At 44.6% G+C, this 16,981-nt stretch overlaps 2 protein-coding genes across 5 annotated transcripts in view; one reads left to right on the top strand and one right to left on the bottom strand.

Moving 5' to 3' along the window:
* LOC132826336 (G-protein coupled receptor-associated protein LMBRD2-like) overlaps positions 1–12,879 on the top strand; it is a 64,256-nt gene extending 51,377 nt beyond the window's left edge. Inside the window, exons 14-18 of one of the 2 annotated variants that reach the window (XM_060842189.1) lie at positions 11,280–11,383; positions 11,611–11,657; positions 11,750–11,846; positions 12,032–12,167; positions 12,354–12,500. In XM_060842189.1, the coding sequence (XP_060698172.1) occupies positions 11,280–11,383; positions 11,611–11,657; positions 11,750–11,846; positions 12,032–12,167; positions 12,354–12,414 (445 nt within the window). In that variant the 3' untranslated portion in view covers positions 12,415–12,500. Of the gene's footprint in view, positions 1–11,279; positions 11,384–11,610; positions 11,658–11,749; positions 11,847–12,031; positions 12,168–12,353 lie in introns of both variants that reach the window. The other variant, XM_060842197.1, reaches the window with a different exon arrangement.
* A 1,278-nt stretch (positions 12,880–14,157) lies between these two features.
* The window catches only part of nipbla (NIPBL cohesin loading factor a), a 529,062-nt gene continuing 526,238 nt past the window's right edge, over positions 14,158–16,981 (bottom strand). For all 3 annotated transcript variants that reach the window (XM_060834051.1, XM_060834059.1, XM_060834067.1), the window contains one exon: positions 14,158–15,157. In XM_060834051.1, the coding sequence (XP_060690034.1) occupies positions 14,792–15,157 (366 nt within the window). In that variant the 3' untranslated portion in view covers positions 14,158–14,791. The remainder of the gene's footprint in view (positions 15,158–16,981) is intronic.

The following is a 16,981-nucleotide window of genomic DNA, read 5'->3' as shown; positions in this document are numbered from 1 at the left end:
CCAAAGATCCTCAGACAGCACCTTCCAAACCCATGAGCACTTCCATCTAGAAGGACAAGGACAGCAGATCCATGGGAACACTAGCCCCTCCAAGCCACACTCCATCCTGACTTGGAAATATATCACCGTTCCTTCAGTGTCATAGGGAATTCCAGGATTTTGACCCAAAGGGCATTGTGGGTCACCCTACGGCACACGGACTGCAGCAGTTCAAGGAGGCAACTCACTCCCACCTTCTCAAGGGGCAACTAGGGACAGGCAATAAATGCTGGGCCCAGCCGATGACCCCCACGTTCTCAATAATGAATAAAGTCAAGCGTGCTATGTGCTGCCTTTCCCACCTTGTTTACTTGCATGGCCACTTTCAGGGAGCTATGCAGTTGAACTAGAAGGTCCCTCCATGTCAGTGCTGTTCAGGGTCCTGCCACTAACAGTATATTTTCCTTCATAGTTGATCTCCCAAAGTATAATACTTCAGATATCTCCAGGGTAAACTCCATCTGCCATTCCTCTGCCCATATCTGCAACTGATCTATATCCCGCTGTATCCTTTGACAACCTTTTACGCGATCCACAACTCCACCCATCTTTGTATTATCTGCAAACTTACTAATCCACCCGTTTACATTTTCATCTAAGTCATCTATATATATCACAGAAAGCAGGGGTCCCAGTATGGACCCCTGCAGAACACCACTAGTCACTGACCTCCAGCCTGAAAACCATCCTTCCACCACTACCCTCTGCCTTCTGTGAGCAAGCCAATTCTGAATCCGCTGCAGCCAGGTCACTGTGGATCCCGTGTCATTGATTTGGCTGAGCCAACCAGGGAGGGACCTTGTTGAAAGTCTTACTAAAATCCATGTAGACACCATCCACTGCTGAACATGCTGAGTTAGTAAGACGCGACCTGCCATGCACAAAGCTGGACTGACTGTCCCTAATTAGGCCAGGCTTTCGCAAAAGAGCGTAAATCCTATCCATAAGAACTCTTTTTCAATAGCTTCCCAAACACCGATGGGAGACTCCTCAGTCTATAGTTTCCTGGATTATCCCTATTTTCTTTGAACAAGGAGCAGCATTGTCAGTCCTTCAGGACTGTTCAAGTGGTTAGCAGGGATACAAAGATCTTGGTCAAGACCCCAACAATCTCCTTTCTTGCTCCTCTCAATAACCTGGGGGTAGATACAGGTTTAATACCAGAGGACTGGAGGATTACAAATGTGCCCTTGTTCAAGAAAGGCCAGTGAGCATTACGTACCTGTGAGGTTCCACAGGGATCATGACTGGGACTGTAGTGGTTTACACCATCTAACGTGGCTACATTTGCAGTTCACAAAAATAGGTGAAAAGGCAAGTTACAAACAGTTTACAGAGAGAAACGAGAAGGACAAGGATGGCACAGTAAGGGACCATCGGATAAGAAGGGAGGTTGTGAATTTAATCAAAAGGGAAAAAACAACAAATATAAGGTTTCAGAAGCTAAAATCAGAAATGACTAACACGAGGGGTCATAGTTTTAAGCTGGTTGGGGGATGTCAGAGGCGGGTTCTTTACACAGAGAGTTGTGAGAGCATGGAATGCGTTGCCAGCAGCAGTTGTGGAGGCAGGGTCATTGGGGGACATTGGACATGCATATGGTCACAGAAATGTGAGGGTGCATACCTGAGGATCAGTGGTCAGCACAACATCGTGGGCTGAAGGGCCTGTTCTGTGCTGTCCTGTTCTATGTTCTATATCCACACCACTCTGTGTGTGAAGAAGTTACCCCTCAGACCCTCCTGAAATCTTTCCCCTCTCACCTTAAACCTATGCTCTCTAGTTTTCAGCTCCCTGTCCCTGGGAGAAAGACTTTATTCATTCTATCTAAGCCACTCATGATTTTATATACCTCAATAAGCTCACCCCTCATCTCCCTATGTTCCAAGGAATAAAGTCCTATCCTGGCCAACCTCTCCCTATAACTCAGACCTACTAGTCTTGGCAACATCCTCAAATCTTCTCTGCACTCTTTCCAGTTTAATTATGTCTTTCTGGACTGATTCGGGATAGTCAGTATGGCTTTGTGCACACGAAATTATGTTGCACAAACTTGATTGAATTTTTTGAAGGAGTAACAAAAAAGATTGATGAGGGCAGAGCGGTAGATGTGATCTATATAGACTTCAAAAAGATGTTCGACAATGTTCCCCATCGGAGACTGATTCTCATGGAATACAGGGAGAACTCAAACTCAAGCGACTCTCTGTGTGGAGTTTGCACATTCTCCCCGTGTCTGCGTGGGTTTCCTCCGGGTGCTCCGGTTTCCTCCCACAGCCCAAAACAAAATGTGCAGGTTAGGTGAATTGGCCATGCTAACTTGCCCGTTGTGTCAGGTGAAGGGGTAAATGTAGGGAATGGGTCTGGGTGGATGCTTCGGCGGGTCAGTGTGGACTTGTTGGGCCAAAGGGCCTGTTTCCACACTGTAAGTAATTTATTTGGATACAGAATTGGCTCAAAAGTAGCAAACAGAGGGTGGTGGTGGTCATTTATGTAAATGGTTTGCATGTGAGCATAAGAGGTACAGTTAGTAAGTTTGCAGATGACACCAAAATTGAAGGTGTAGTGACAGCGAAGAGGGTTACCTCAGATTACAACAGGATCTGGACCAGATGGATCAATGGGCTGAGAAGTGGCAGATGGAGTTTAATTCAGATAAATGTGAGGTGCTGCATTTTGGGAAAGCAAATCTTAACAGGACTTATACACTTAATGGTAAGGTCCTAGGGAGTGTTGCTGAACAAAGAGGAGGCTTGTGTTGCTAGGTTACCTGGGTAGGGTTTTTTCTCTATTTAAACGCGCAGGCGAGCTGTAGGCCTCAGTTTCTCGGAGGATCACGTGACGGCTGTTTGTCCGGTTCGAAGTCCAGGGTGAGTTCCAGTTCTTAGTTTTTCTTATTTTGTTTTAAAAACTAAAAATTTAAGTTGTAAGTTCCAGTACTTAACTTTTTTTTTAAACTTTTTTAAACTAAAAATTTAAAAAGTATTTTTTTAAAAAAACGCCGGGTAGACCCGGAGGCTTGTGTTGCTAGGTTACCTGGGTAGGGTTTTTTCTCTATTTAAACGCGCAGGCGAGCTGTAGGCCTCATAGGTACGATATAGGTAGGAAGAGGGGTGAGGATGTCAGACAGGCTTTCAGGGAGCTAGGTTGGAAGCTCAGAGTTAGAACAAACAGAGTTGTAGTCTCTGGTTTGTTACCCGTGCCACGTAATAGAGAGTCGAGGAATAGGGAGAGAGAGCAGTTAAATGCGTGGCTACAGGGATGGTGCAGGAGGGAGGGATTCCGGTTTCTGGACAACTGGGGCTCTTTCTGGGGAAGGTGGGACCTCTATAAAAAGGATGGTCTACACCTGAACCTGAGGGGCACCAGTATCCTTGGGGGGTGGTTTGCTAGTGCTCTTTGGGAGGGTTTAAACTAACTCCGCCGGAGCATGGGAACCTGGACTGTAGCTTTATGGTACAGGACCTTGAGTGTAGGGAGGTTATGAACAAGGCAGCGATCTCGAAAGAGGGTGCCTGTAAACAGAAGAGTGGATTGAAGTGTGTATACTTCAATGCCAGAAGTATAAGAAATAAGGTAGGTGAACTTGCAGCGTGGGTTGGTACCTGGGACTTCGATGTTGTGGCCATTACAGAGAAGTGGGTAGAACAGGGACAAGAATGGCTGTTGCAGGTTCCAGGGTTTAAATGTTTTAGTAGGATCAGACATGGGGGTAAAAAAGGGGGAGGTGTGGCATTACTTGTCAAAGATAGTATTACAGCAGTGGAATGGACGATGGAAGAGGACTTGCCATCTGAGGTAGTTTGGGCTGAGGTTAGAAATAGGAAAGGTGAGGTCACCCTGTTAGGTGTTTTCTACAGGCCTCCTAATAGTCCTAGAGAAGTAGAGGATAATATTGCGAGGATGATTCAGGAAAAGAGTGAAGGTAGCAGGGTGGTTGTTATGGGGGACTTTAACTTCCCAGATATTGACTGGGAGAGCTATAGCTCGAGTTCATTAGATGGGTCGGTGTTTGTACAATGTGTGCAGGAGGGTTTCCTGACACAATATGTAGACAGGCCAACAAGAGGTGAGGCTATACTGGATTTGGTTCTAGGTAATGAACCAGGCCAGGTGTTAGACTTGGAGGTAGGTGAGCACTTCGGGGACAGTGACCACAACTCGGTGACTTTTACTTTAGTGATGGAGAGGGATAAGTGTGCGCCGCAGGGCAAGAGTTATAGCTGGGGGCAGGGAAATTATGATGCGGTGAGGCATGACTTAGGATGTGTGGATTGGAAAAACAGGCTTCAAGAGAAGAACACTAATGAGATGTGGGGATTGTTCAAGGAGCAGCTACTACGTGTCCTCGATAAGTATGTACCAGTCAGGCATGGTGTAAAGGGCCTTGTGAGGCAGCCGTGGTTTAGTAAGGAATTGGAATCCCTTGTGAAAGGGAAGAAGGCGGCATATGTAAAGATGAGGCGTGAAGGTTCAGTTGGGGCGATAGAGAGTTATAAGGTAGCCAGGAAGGATCTAAAGAGAGAGCTAAGAGAAGCGAGAAGGGGACATGAAAAGTCCTTAGTTGGTAGGATTAGGGAAAACCCAAAGGCTTTCTATAGGTATGTCAGGAATAAAAGGATGACTAGGGTAGGTATCGGTCCAGTCAAGGATAGTAGTGGGAAGTTGTGTGTGGAGCGGAGGAGATTGGAGAGACACTAAATCAATACTTTTCATCAGTATTCACTCAGGAACAGGACACTGTTGCTGATGTGAATATGGAGTCACAAATGATTAGAATGGATGGCCTGGAAATATGCAGGGAAGAGGTTCTGGGAATATTGGAGAGGATGAAAATAGATAAGTCTCCTGGGCCTGATGGCATTTACCCTAGGATCCTATGGGAAGCTAGGGAGGAGATAGCAGAGCCATTGGCCTGGATTTTTATGTTGTCATTGTCAACGGGAATAGTACCAGAGGACTGGAGGATAGCGAATGTGGTCCCATTGTTCAAGAAAGGGAGTAGGGATAGCCCTAGTAACTATGGCCAGTGCGTCTGACTTCAGTGGTGGGCAAAGTCTTAGAGAGAATGGTAAGGGATAAGATTTATGAACATCTGGATAGGAATAATGTGATCAAGGATAGCCAGCATGGTTTTGTGAAGGGCAAGTCGTGCCTCACAAACCTTATTGAGTTCTTTGAGAAGGTGACTAAGGAAGTGGACGAGGGTAAAGCAGTAGATTTTGTGTATATGGATTTTAGTAAGGCGTTCGATAAGGTTCCCCATGGTAGGCTAATGCTAAAACTACGGAGGTATGGCATTGAGGATACATTAGAGGTTTGGATTAGGAATTGGCTGGCTGGAAGGAGACAGAGGGTAGTAGTTGATGGACTATGTTCATCTTGGAGTGCAGTTACTAGCGGTGTACCACAAGGATCTGTTTTGGGACCATTGCTTTTTGTTATCTTTATAAATGATCTAGAGGAAGGGCTTGAAAGCTGGGTAAGCAAGTTTGCGGATGACACAAAAGTCGGTGGAGTTGTGGATAGTGAGGAAGGATGTGGTAGGTTACAGCGGGATATAGATAAGTTGCAGAGCTGGGCAGAAATGTGACAAATGGAATTCAATGTAGCTAAGTGTGAAGTCATTCACTTTGATAGGAGTAACAAGAAGATAGATTACTGGGCTAATGGTAGGCTACTTGGTAGTGTGGATGAGCAGAGGGATCTTGGTGTCCATGTACACAGATCTCTGAAAGTTGCCACCCAGGTAAATAGTGCTGTGAGGAAGGCATATGGTGTACTGGGCTTTATTGGTAGAGGAATTGAGTTCCGGAGTCCTGAGGTCATGTTGCAACTGTATAAGACTCTGGTGCGGCCTCATCTGGAGTATTGTGTGCAGTTTTGGTCGCCATACTATAGGAAGGATGTGGAGGCATTGGAACGAGTGCAGAGGAGGTTTACCAGGATGTTGCCTGGTATGGTAGGAAAATCTTATGAGGAAAGGCTGAGGCACTTGGGGCTGTTCTCATTGGAGAAGAGAAGGTTTAGGGGAGATTTGATAGAGGTGTATAAGATGATTAGGGGTTTAGATAGGGTCGACACTGAGAACCTTTTACCGCTAATGGAGTCGGGTGTTACTAGGGGACACAGCTTTAAATTAAGGGGTGGTAGGTATAGGACAGATGTTAGGGGTAGATTCTTTACACAGCGGGTTGTGAGTTCATGGAATGCCCTGCCAGTAGCAGTGGTGAACTCTCCTTCTTTATGGTCATTTAAGCGGGCATTGGATAGGCATTTGGAAGTTATTGGGCTAGTGTAGGTTAGGTAGGATTCGGTCAGCGCAACATCGAGGGCCAAAGGGCCTGTACTGCGCTGTATCTTTCTATGTTCTATGTTCTATGTTCTATAAAGAGACCTTGGAGTGCAGGTTCATAGCTCCTTGAAAGTGGAGTCACAGGTAGATAGGATAGTGAAGAAGGCATTTGGTATGCTTTCCTTTATTGGTCAGAGTATTGAGTACAGGAGTTGGGAGGTCATGTTCCGGCTGTACAGGACATGGTTAGGCCACTGTTGGAATATTGCGTGCAATTCTGGTCTCCTTACTATCGGAAGAATGTTGTGAAACTTGAAAAGGGTTCAGAAAAGATTTACAAGGATGTTGCCAGGGTTGGAGGATCTGAGCTACAGGGAGGGGCTGAACAGGCTGGGGCTGTTTTCCCTGGAGCATCGGAGGCTGAGGGGTGACCTTATAGAGGTTTACAAAATTATGAGGGGCATGGATATGATAAATAGGCAAAGTCTTTTTCCTGGGGTCAGGGAGTCCAGAACTAGAGGTTATAGGTTTAGGGTGAGAGGGGAAAGGTATAAGAGAGACCTAAGGGACCCTCTTTCTCAGAGGGTGGTATGTGTATGGAATGAGCTGCCAGAAAAGGTGGTAGAGGTTAGAACAATTGCATCGTTTAAAAGGATCTGGATGGGTATTTGAATAGAAAGGGTTTAGAGGGACATGGGCCAAGTGCTGGCAAATGGGACTAGATTAGGTTGGGATATCTGGTCAGCATGGACGAGTTGGACTGAAGGGTCTGTTTCTGTGCTGTACATCTGACTCGATGACAGGATGACCAAAACTGCACACTATACACCAACTGCGGCCTCACCAACAACTTACACAACTTTAACATAACATCCCATACATCATATACTCGGTGTCTCGACTGATGAAGGTCAGTTTGCTAAATGCCATCTTCACCACCCTGTCTACCTGTGATGTCACTTTCAAAGAACTATGTACTTGTACACCTAGGTCCCTCAGTTCCACAACACTCCTCCAGGACCTTATTGTTTACTGTACAAGTCCTACCTTGGTTTGACTTCCCAAAGTGCAATACTTATCTGTACTGAATTGAATTTGCCAATCCTTAGCCCACCTCGCCATCTGATTAACCTTCCGCACGATCAACTATAACGTCTTAATTTTCTATCATTCACAAACTTAATCATGCCTTGTGCATTCACATCTAGATTATTTATGTAAATAACAATTAACAAATGTCCCAGCACCAGCCCCTATAACACACGACGAGTCACAGGCCTCCTGTCTGAGAAACAACCTTCAACCATCACCCTCTACTTTGCTACCATTGAACCACTTTTGAATCCAATTGTTTATCTCTCCCTCAAGCCCATGCCATCTAACCTTCATGACTAACCTGCCGTGTGGGACCTTATCAAAGGCTTTACTAAAAACCATATAGACACTGCCCTACCATCATCTATCCTCTTGGTTACGTATTTGAAAAGCTTGAAAAGATTTGTCAGATGTGAGTTCCTGTCCACATATCCATGCTGACTATCCCTAATCAGACCTTGACCATCCAAAATGTTGGTTGATCCTGTCCCTCAGTATCCTCTCCAACAACTTGCCTTCCACTGATACCTGTAGTTCTCTGGCTTGTCTTTGCTAGCTTTCTGAAACAATGGAACAACATTACCCAGCCTTTAGTCTCTGGGACTTCACCAGTGGCGAAAGATGATGTAAAAACCTCTGCAAGGCCCTCTGCAATTTCTTCCCTCCCCACCCACAACATCAGGCCCGGGAGATTTATCCACCTTAATGTGCTTTAGGGCTGCAAACACCTCCTCTCTGGTAATGTGTGTGTGGTCCAAAACATCCCCACTTGTTTCACTTATTTCTTTAGCATCCATGATTCTCTCCTCAGTAAACACTGAGGAGCAATATTCATCGAAAATCTCCCCTCTTCTCCTGTGGCTCCACAATAGACAACCATTCTGATCTTTAAGGGGACCTATTCTCTCCCTCCCACCCTTTTACTCTAATATAGCTATAGAACCGTTTGGGATTATTTTTAACTTATCTGTTAGGTCCATCTCGTAACCTCTTTTTGCTCTTCTGATTTCCCACTTGTGTGTTCCTGCACTTTTTATAGTCATCTAAGGATTCACTTGAGCTCAATATCTTAAACCCAATGTATGCTGCTGCCTTTTTCCTGACCAGAGCCTCAATATTTCTCATCAGACAGGGACTCCTAAACCTGTCAACTTTTCCTTTCACCCTAACATGGGCATATTGTCCCTAGTCTCTTGATATCGCACTTTTAAAAGCCTCCCATTTGTCAGTCATTCCTTTTTCTTCAAACAGACTCACCGAATTGACCGCTGGTGGATCCTGTCTAATGGCCCCAAAACTTGCCCTGCTCTAGTTTAGCACCTTAACTTGTGGAACACTTTCAAAGAACTGTGTACTTGTACTCCTTGGTCCCTCTGTTAAAACTAAGAGAGTTCTGGTCACTGGACCCAAAGTGCTCTCCGACTGACAGTTTAGTCACTTGTCTAACCTTGTTTGCTAAGAGGAGCTCCAGTCTTGCACCCTCCTAAGTAGAGCCTTCTACATATAGATTTAGGAAATTTCTTGGACACACTTGAAAAATTCCACTCCGTTTGGGTCTTTTACGCTCTTGTTGGCCCAGTCAATACAGGGGAAATTAAAATCTCCAACCAATGCTACTTTATTTTTCCTACAGGTATCTGCAATCTCTCTACACATATACTCCTCTAGTACCTGCTGGATATTTGGGGGTCTATACTGCAGTCCCAGCAGGGTAACCATCCACTTATTGTTTCTAAGTTCTAATCATCATTTGATGATCCCTTAAGCACTCTATATCCTCTCTAAGCACTTGTTGTTATGTCCTCCCTAATCAAAAGGCTAACTCCTCCTCCTCACTTAGTTGTCCTTCTGTCACGTCTGTAGTTTCTGTATCCTGGAACATTAAACTGCCAGTCCTGCCCTTCTCTCAGCCATGTTTTTGTTGTGGCTATAGTATCCCAGTCCTAGAGCCAATCCATGCTCTGAGCTCATCTGCCTTACCAGTCAGGCCTTGTGCATTAATGTAAATGCACTTTAAACCAGAAGTTAGTTTCCCTCCCTTTACTGTGCCCCTGTCTATCGTGAATAGTAAACTTGCTCTCGATGGCTGATGTATTTTCCTCCTGACTTCTCGAAGGTCCCTCTCTTATTTAGAATCCCACCCCCCTGTTTAAATCCTCCTGTGTGACACTAGCAAATCTCCCCACAAGGATATTGGTTCCCCACCAGTTCGAGAGCAACCCATTGCCTTTGTACAGGTCACCTCCATCCCACAAGTGATCCCAATGATCCAAAAACTGAAAACCCTGCTCTGTTAGCGGCTGCAAATGGGTGGTTTGTGGTAGCAGCCCATATGATGACAAGGGGTGGGCTGCGTGGGAGTTGGGGGTAAGAACATGGGAGAAAGCGCTCAGGCTTATGGAGTCCTAAAGTTTGCAGGGTCCCGAAGCAAAAAAATGAGATGCTGTTCTTACAGCTTGCGCTGAGCTTCATTGGGACTCTGCGGCAAGTCTGAGACAGAGATGTTGGCCAGAGGACGAAGTGTGGTGAAGAGGTAGGCAACAGGAAGCTCAGGGTTATTTTTACAGTCAGAATGCAAGTGTTGTGCAAAGAGCTTACCCAGTCTGTGTTTTATCTCCACATTATAGAGGAGACTACATTGTGAGCAGCGAATGCAGTAAGCTGGATTGAGTGAAATGCAGGTAAATCACTGTTTCACTAGGATGGTGTAGCTTGGGCCTTGGATAGTGAGGAGGAAACAAGTAAACAGGCAGGTGTTAGACATTCTGTGATTGCAGGAGAATTTCCATGGGGGACCTGGGGAGGTGGTGAGAGTAGAAGAGGAGTGGACAAAGGTGTCCCAGAGGCTACGACAGACAACCCTTTGTCAGCCACTAATGGTCCTCATTAACAGCTATTCTCCCCAGTTGACGTTTACACATTCCTTTGCCCAACTGTTTTCTTGCCCCTCTCTGGGCTCCATGTCCACTTACTGTTTATTCCCCACCCAACTTCAACATTTTTACCAATCTTTTCTCAGCCACAATCCATTCTGAAGAAAGGTCTCTGGATCTGAAGTGTTAACTCTGCTTTCTCTCTACAGATGCTGCCAGACCATTCCTAACAACGTGTTTTTATTTTCTTTCTTCCAGCATCGGCAGTTGTTAGGTTTTATTTTACATTCACAGAGAGGTATTGATAAAGTTAAGTAAATGGTACAATGTGTGTTACCTGTTTATGAAACACCAATGTGCAGCAGTTAATCAGGAAGAGCTAATGGGATGTTGGTGTGTAAGAGTAGGGAAGTCTTACTGCAACTGTACGAGGTGCTGGGGAGACCACAGCTGGAGTACTGGCAGCAGTTTGATCCCTTATTTAAAGAAAGCTCTCATTTAATTGGAGACAGTTCAAAGAAGGTTCACTCAGATGACCCCTGGTATCGGATTGTCTTATGAGCAAAAGTTAAACCGGATGGGATTCTACTCCCTGGAGTTGAGAAAGATGAGAGGTGATCTCATTGAAACACATAGAATTCTGAAGGGGTCTGTCAAGGTAAATGCTGAGAGGTTTGGGATGGTCAAGGATGTCAGGGAGCATAGTCTTAGAAAAAAAGGGGCACCAATTTAAGACTGAGATGAGGAGGAATGTCTACTCTGAGGGTTGAGTCTTTGGAACCCCTTGCTACAGAGTGTGGTGGGGGCACAGTCCTGTATGTTTCAGGCTGAGATAGATTCTTGGTCAGGGGAAGGGCAGAAAAGTGGACATGTGCAATGTCAGATCAGCCATGATCCTATTACATGGTGGAGAGCAGGTTCAAGGGGCTGAACAGACTAACCCTGTTCCTATTTCTTATGTTTGATTTTCTCATCAGCCTGGGTACACGCTGCCTGAATCTCCTTGGCTTCCAACAATTTATGGGAGATAATGAAATGACATCTGACCTTGTGGATGAAGGAAAAGAGCTAATTAAAAGAGGTGAAGTTTTTTAATATACCAGAATCATCATTATCTCTACATTTAAAAAATTCAGCTCAGGGCTTTTCTGATGTGTGTGTCTGTAATGGAAATTGTAGCAGGGAAGGATGTGTGTTTATGGGGGCATTTGTACATTGTTTTGCTGGGAGGTTGTGTTATGCATTCTGGTTAACACCGGTTCTGGTTAACACAGGTTCACTGACAAATGCTTAATGTTTCTGTTGTAGAGAAAAGGAAACGGCAGCGACTTGAAGATGGGGAGAATCGGCGAAGGGTAAGCAGTAGATCCTTGACTCTAAGCCTGCCTGCTTCTTCCTGGTTTTCACATTTTCTCCATGTTGGGTGTCTTATTGTGTTTCTTGGCAGGAATGGAAAGAACGCTATGGAAACCAGAAAGAGGATTTCACGCGGAACAGGGGCTCTCATGCTGAAATACCTAGTTCATTGCATGCAACTAAGCGGGGTAAGACATTGTCCATTCTCTTACTTTCTCTTAGTCGCTCTGACTCCATGTTTTTCTTCCTTCTCCCAAATACCTACACAATTCCCACCCCCCCTTCAAACCAACCACACACCCCTGCACCTGTTCCTGTATCAGTTTCTCAATGAAAATTAGTGATTTTTGTTAACTGACTTGTTTTTTTTTAGCTTCCACTAAGTACTCCCGCTCAAACAGTAGGTCAGAAAGGGATTGCATGGAGTTGCTGCAGGATCCAGAGCCTATGGATTTTAATGCTGACTCCTTCAGTGATGACTGCCCTGATCAGAACTCTGAGCTGGGAAGGTAAACAGCATGGGAGCAATATGTATGGATCGGATTGGCATGTGGGTTCCAGGCAGCATTCGGGTGGGCAAGAGTTAGTGGCCTGTTAATAAGAGTATTTGTAGCATTCTGATATCAGTTTTTGTGAACCCTGGAGTTGCAGTCTGTGTTTGTGCTCGCTAGTTACCTGTTCCCCTGTTCATTTAGGTACCAGCCAAGCGGAAGGTATTTGTCGATGTCCCGCAGCCGGATCTTTGATGATATCTGAATGTACACAAAGGGTCAGTTCCACAGATTTGCATCTGCTTGAGTATAATCCACTATCTACACTCAGCCACAGCTGGGGATGGAGGTTTTGTTGGGAAGGGAAGAGCAGATCAGGCCCTTCCCAAGTACTACAGTGACTGGACTTACTTCAAAATTACTTTATTGGTTGTAAAAATGCTTTGGGATATCTTGATGTCATGGAGGGTTCTTTCATCCCTTCCTTCCAGTTATACTGTTCACTGCAAGAGTAAAACTGATAGCTGTGTGCTGATATTTCCATTTTGTGCATGGAGTGTGGGCCTAGGTTCAGGAGTACATTTTTCAGAGACTCTTCTTTCCGGTTAATTTTGCTCTTGCACTTTTCTGCCCTTGGAATGAAGGATGCATTTTGGGCTAGTAATCAGATTTCTGTATTCACATCTCGGTGTAAAAAAAATCATTGTAATTTATTGGGTGTATTTAATAAAGTGTCAAGTTTAAACCTATAAAATGCTCTGTTCTCAGTGCCTGGAACCTGTTAACTGACATTGAGGAAGAAAACTACCATTTATAAGGTTTGAAGGACCTGAGGAGACACTGTGAAAAGGACTCTCAGAATCTACGTTGTATACCTGCTTGGTTGACTGTGGGGATACTCAGAGCAAACAGATCATACAGGAATCTCCAGGATATAAATCTAATTCTTCCATAAAATAACTTCTGATATTGCTGTTAATTGCATTTCTCTCAGCTAGTCACATACTGATTATATTTGACCTTTGTTTTACCTTGGCTCCTAACTGAGATATTGGTGTCACCAGTGATTTTCTGCCTGGCTGTATCTAGACTGACTAAGGCAAATCTGGTTCAACTGTGTCATGACTGTCCTAACTAATACACATTAAACTTATTCCCCAAGCTAGGCAGCCTTTGAAAGACTAATAAATAGTAAACACATGGCCAACTTAGTGACCATACCCTAAGGCTGCTCTTTACTGCTCTTAAACAGATGTGCAGAGGTTCCAATTTCCTTGTTTGGCTATTCATTTCCAATAGATTGAGCCGAAGATGATCAAGCTGATTGTGCACAGATGAAATGAATGAAAAAAAAAGCAACAATAAGTTTGGGAGAAGATTTGTAGCTCAGGTGCTTGTTGCTGTGGTTCTGTTCGCCGAGCTGGGAGTTTGTGTTGCAGCTGTTTCGTCCCCTGTCTCGGTGACATCCTCAGTGCTTGGGAGCCTCCTACGAAGCGCTTCTGTGATCTTTCCTCCGGCATTTGTAGTGGTTTGTCTCTGCCGCTTCCGGTTGTCAGTTCCAGCTGTCCACTGCAGTGGTCGGTATAGTGTTGTCCCAGCCGAATTCAACTGGGACAACACTAATAGGACAAGCCAAAACAGCGAACAGCCAGGGAATTCCTAGAGGCATGGCACTCATCCACAGATTCAATCAATAATCACATTGACCTGGACCCAATATACCAGCCACCCTACAGCGGACAGCTGGAACTGACAACTGGAAGCGGCAGAGACAAACCCCTATAAATGCCGGAGGAAACTTCACAGAAGCGCTTCACAGGAGGCTCCCAAGCACTGAGAATGTCACCTAGACAGGGGATGAAATGTCTGCAATTTCCAGCTTGGCGAACAGAACCACAACAATAGTTTCGTTTTGTTTTACAGAATTTTTTTTACCAATATTGAAGAAATTCAAACCTCCTACACATGCACTTGACATAAAAAACACAACCAACTGGAAACAGACAGGTAACAAAGAGAGGTAAAAAATTTATTGCAGTATTTGTTCCGCCAGTTTGTTTTGGCTGGGGATCCCTTTTTTCTTGTTTTGCCAGAGTGACCCTAATACATTTAAATCTACATTTACAAAACAAAAAAAATCAAATAAAATCTCCCATGTAGGTCACAGATACTGCATGCTTTCATTAGAATAAATTATATCCAGCACAGTCTGGCATTGTACATCCTGTAAAATAACTTCTCTCTGGAACTTCTGCTACACTAAAGAAAGCCATTGCTGCTAGGTTAAACTCCAAGAACACTTTATTAAGAACATTAACAGACTAAATTCCAACATTCACTTAACTTTTATTTTTAAACAGAATTCTTTTTCCAAGATATAAACAATTTTTTGTTTTGTTAAACTATAATACAGTGGGAGTTAAAATCAATCAAGAAGGTTCGGCTGTACAACAGCGAAGGAAGCTCCCACGAGAAAATGGTATCTGACAATTGCTTTCTTCTTGTCTGTCTCCGGGTCTGGATCCCAGTAGAGTTTTGCAGACTGTGAAACCATTCATTTCGTAAGTGTTGTCAGAATATGGTCTTTTAGCCCCAGGTTAATTCTCCTCACTGCTGTGAATTTGGCTGCAGTTTTAGTTGTGTTAGCAGGAAGATCCTTCCTTTGCTGCATACAGCGATCGTAAAGTCTGAACAACTTTGTTAGTCAGCTTATTTGCACTTGTCAGAGCAATTTTCTTGTAAATGATGTCCGACTCTTTGATACTGTCAACCCAAGGCACCAGTTTGCGGCCCTCTCTGCGTTTAGCCTCTGTCCAGGAGCCACTATATGAACCGGCCATCCAATGAACACTGAAACCACTGCTGGTCTTTTCCACAACTCTTGCAATTTGTGGCCGGTCTTTATATTTGGGGCAGCAGATGGCAATCACATCCATTACTTCCACAGCTTCATGTAGCTGAGCTCCAAGATCCCCTGGATCAGACAATCTTTTAGATCTTCTGGTTGCCTTAGAGATGATTGGAAAGAGAAGGGATTAGTTAAAATGTAGTTAAATGACAGCACATGACTCCAAAAAATACAGACAACTACCTAAGCAAAAGGAACTAAACATCAACACTAGACCCCAAGAAGGTGAGCATGACTGAACAGCAGCACTGGGCCCTTTGACAAGTACAGGTAACAGTGCTTGAATGACAGCAGGGGAAAATGGGAACCAGAAGAATACAATGTACCAAATACAGATAGACAGTTATATAGATTGTCCTTCGTTATGTCCTCTTGAATCCAAATAAAGGTATTATAGGAACAGTAATAGACCTTGTTTGCCATTCCATGCGATGATGGCTGATCTGACTGCAGCCTTCACTCTACTCCTGCCCGTCTCCCGTAACTCTCCACTCCTTGGCAAACAAAATTCAGTGGAACTTTGCCCAAATATATTCAATATCCAAGCCTTCTTCAGTCCACGGGAAAGAGTTTTAGAAGATTTCAATTACCCTGTAGTGCCCTTCTCTCTGAGCCAGGAAGCTGAGGTTCAAGATCTACCTGCTCCAGAGATGAGAAAGAACATTTCTGAACAGGTTGATTTGAAAAACAGATTCCCTAGGAATTAGAAGCAGGAGTGGACAAAAAAAGCCTTGAGCTTGCTCTGCCATTTAACGTGATCACAGCTGATCTCACCCTGGTCTCAACCCCAATTTCCTGCCTGCTCCCCATTGCACTTTATCCTGCTTTGGATCAGAAACATATGTTTCTTTCTCAGATCTGTTGATTGATTCTGCCTCCAGTGCACTCTGGGGCAGTGAGTTCCATCGATTCACAACCTTCTGAGAGAAGCAGTTTCTCAACCTTTTAAACCTACCTCCTCTCACTCTATACCTGTACCCTCTTGTTTGAGACTGTCCCACATGGGGGAACATCTGTTCCATGTCCACCTTAGCAATCCCCTTTAGCATTTTATATCCGCCCTCCATCCCCTCATTCTTCTGAACTCCAGTGAGTACAAGCCCAAGCTATTGAACTGCTCCTCGTATGACAGTCCTTTCATCCCTGGGATCAATCTGCAGCGCCACCACATTTTTGGTCTGCTTACGAACACTGGACGCACTGTTCGAACTGTAACAACACTTCTTTACTTATACAATCCAATCCTTTTACAATAAATATTAGGATTCCATTTGCCTTTCTTATTTTATGCTGCACCTGCATATCCACTTTCTGATATGCATTGGCACACTAGTAATCTGCTTCTCATTGAAATAATACTTTGCCCTTTTGTTTTTCCAGCCAAGATGGATAACCTCACACTTACTGAGATTAAACTCCATCTGCCAGATTCTGACCCATTCTCCCAGCCTATCAATGTCCACCTCTAAACTCCATTTCCTCATCACTTTCTGCTTTCCCACCAATTTTAGTATCATCCACAAACTTTGCTTAGTTACACTCTGTCCTTGCAGATAAGGGCAGCACAGTGGCACAGTGGTTAGCACTGCTGCCTCACAGCGCCAGAGACCTGGGTTCAATCCCCACCTCGGGTGCACGTTCTCCCCATGTCTGCGTGGGTTTCCTCCGGGTGCTCCGGTTTCCTCCCACAGTCCAAAAATAAACTCAGCGAGGTTATTACACCAACCATACCAGAAGAGAGCGGACGATGAGGAAGGCAGAGAGGAGACAGGTGCAAGAGACCCCGGGGGAAGTACCTGTCAGGAACAAGTTGAATCTTTTGGAAACAGTGGAGACTGATGACACTGCCAGTCCGCGAGGCGGCCAGGTCTGTCAATCAAAAGTTGGCGCAGAGGCAGAGCCGAAGAGTCGGATATCTCACAGA

Source organism: Hemiscyllium ocellatum, chromosome 2, assembly GCF_020745735.1.
Source record: "Hemiscyllium ocellatum isolate sHemOce1 chromosome 2, sHemOce1.pat.X.cur, whole genome shotgun sequence".
In the NCBI taxonomy this organism is placed as follows: domain Eukaryota; kingdom Metazoa; phylum Chordata; class Chondrichthyes; order Orectolobiformes; family Hemiscylliidae; genus Hemiscyllium; species Hemiscyllium ocellatum.
The sequence above is the reverse complement of the archived record's forward strand: the minus strand, read 5'-3'. Positions and strand labels throughout refer to the sequence as shown.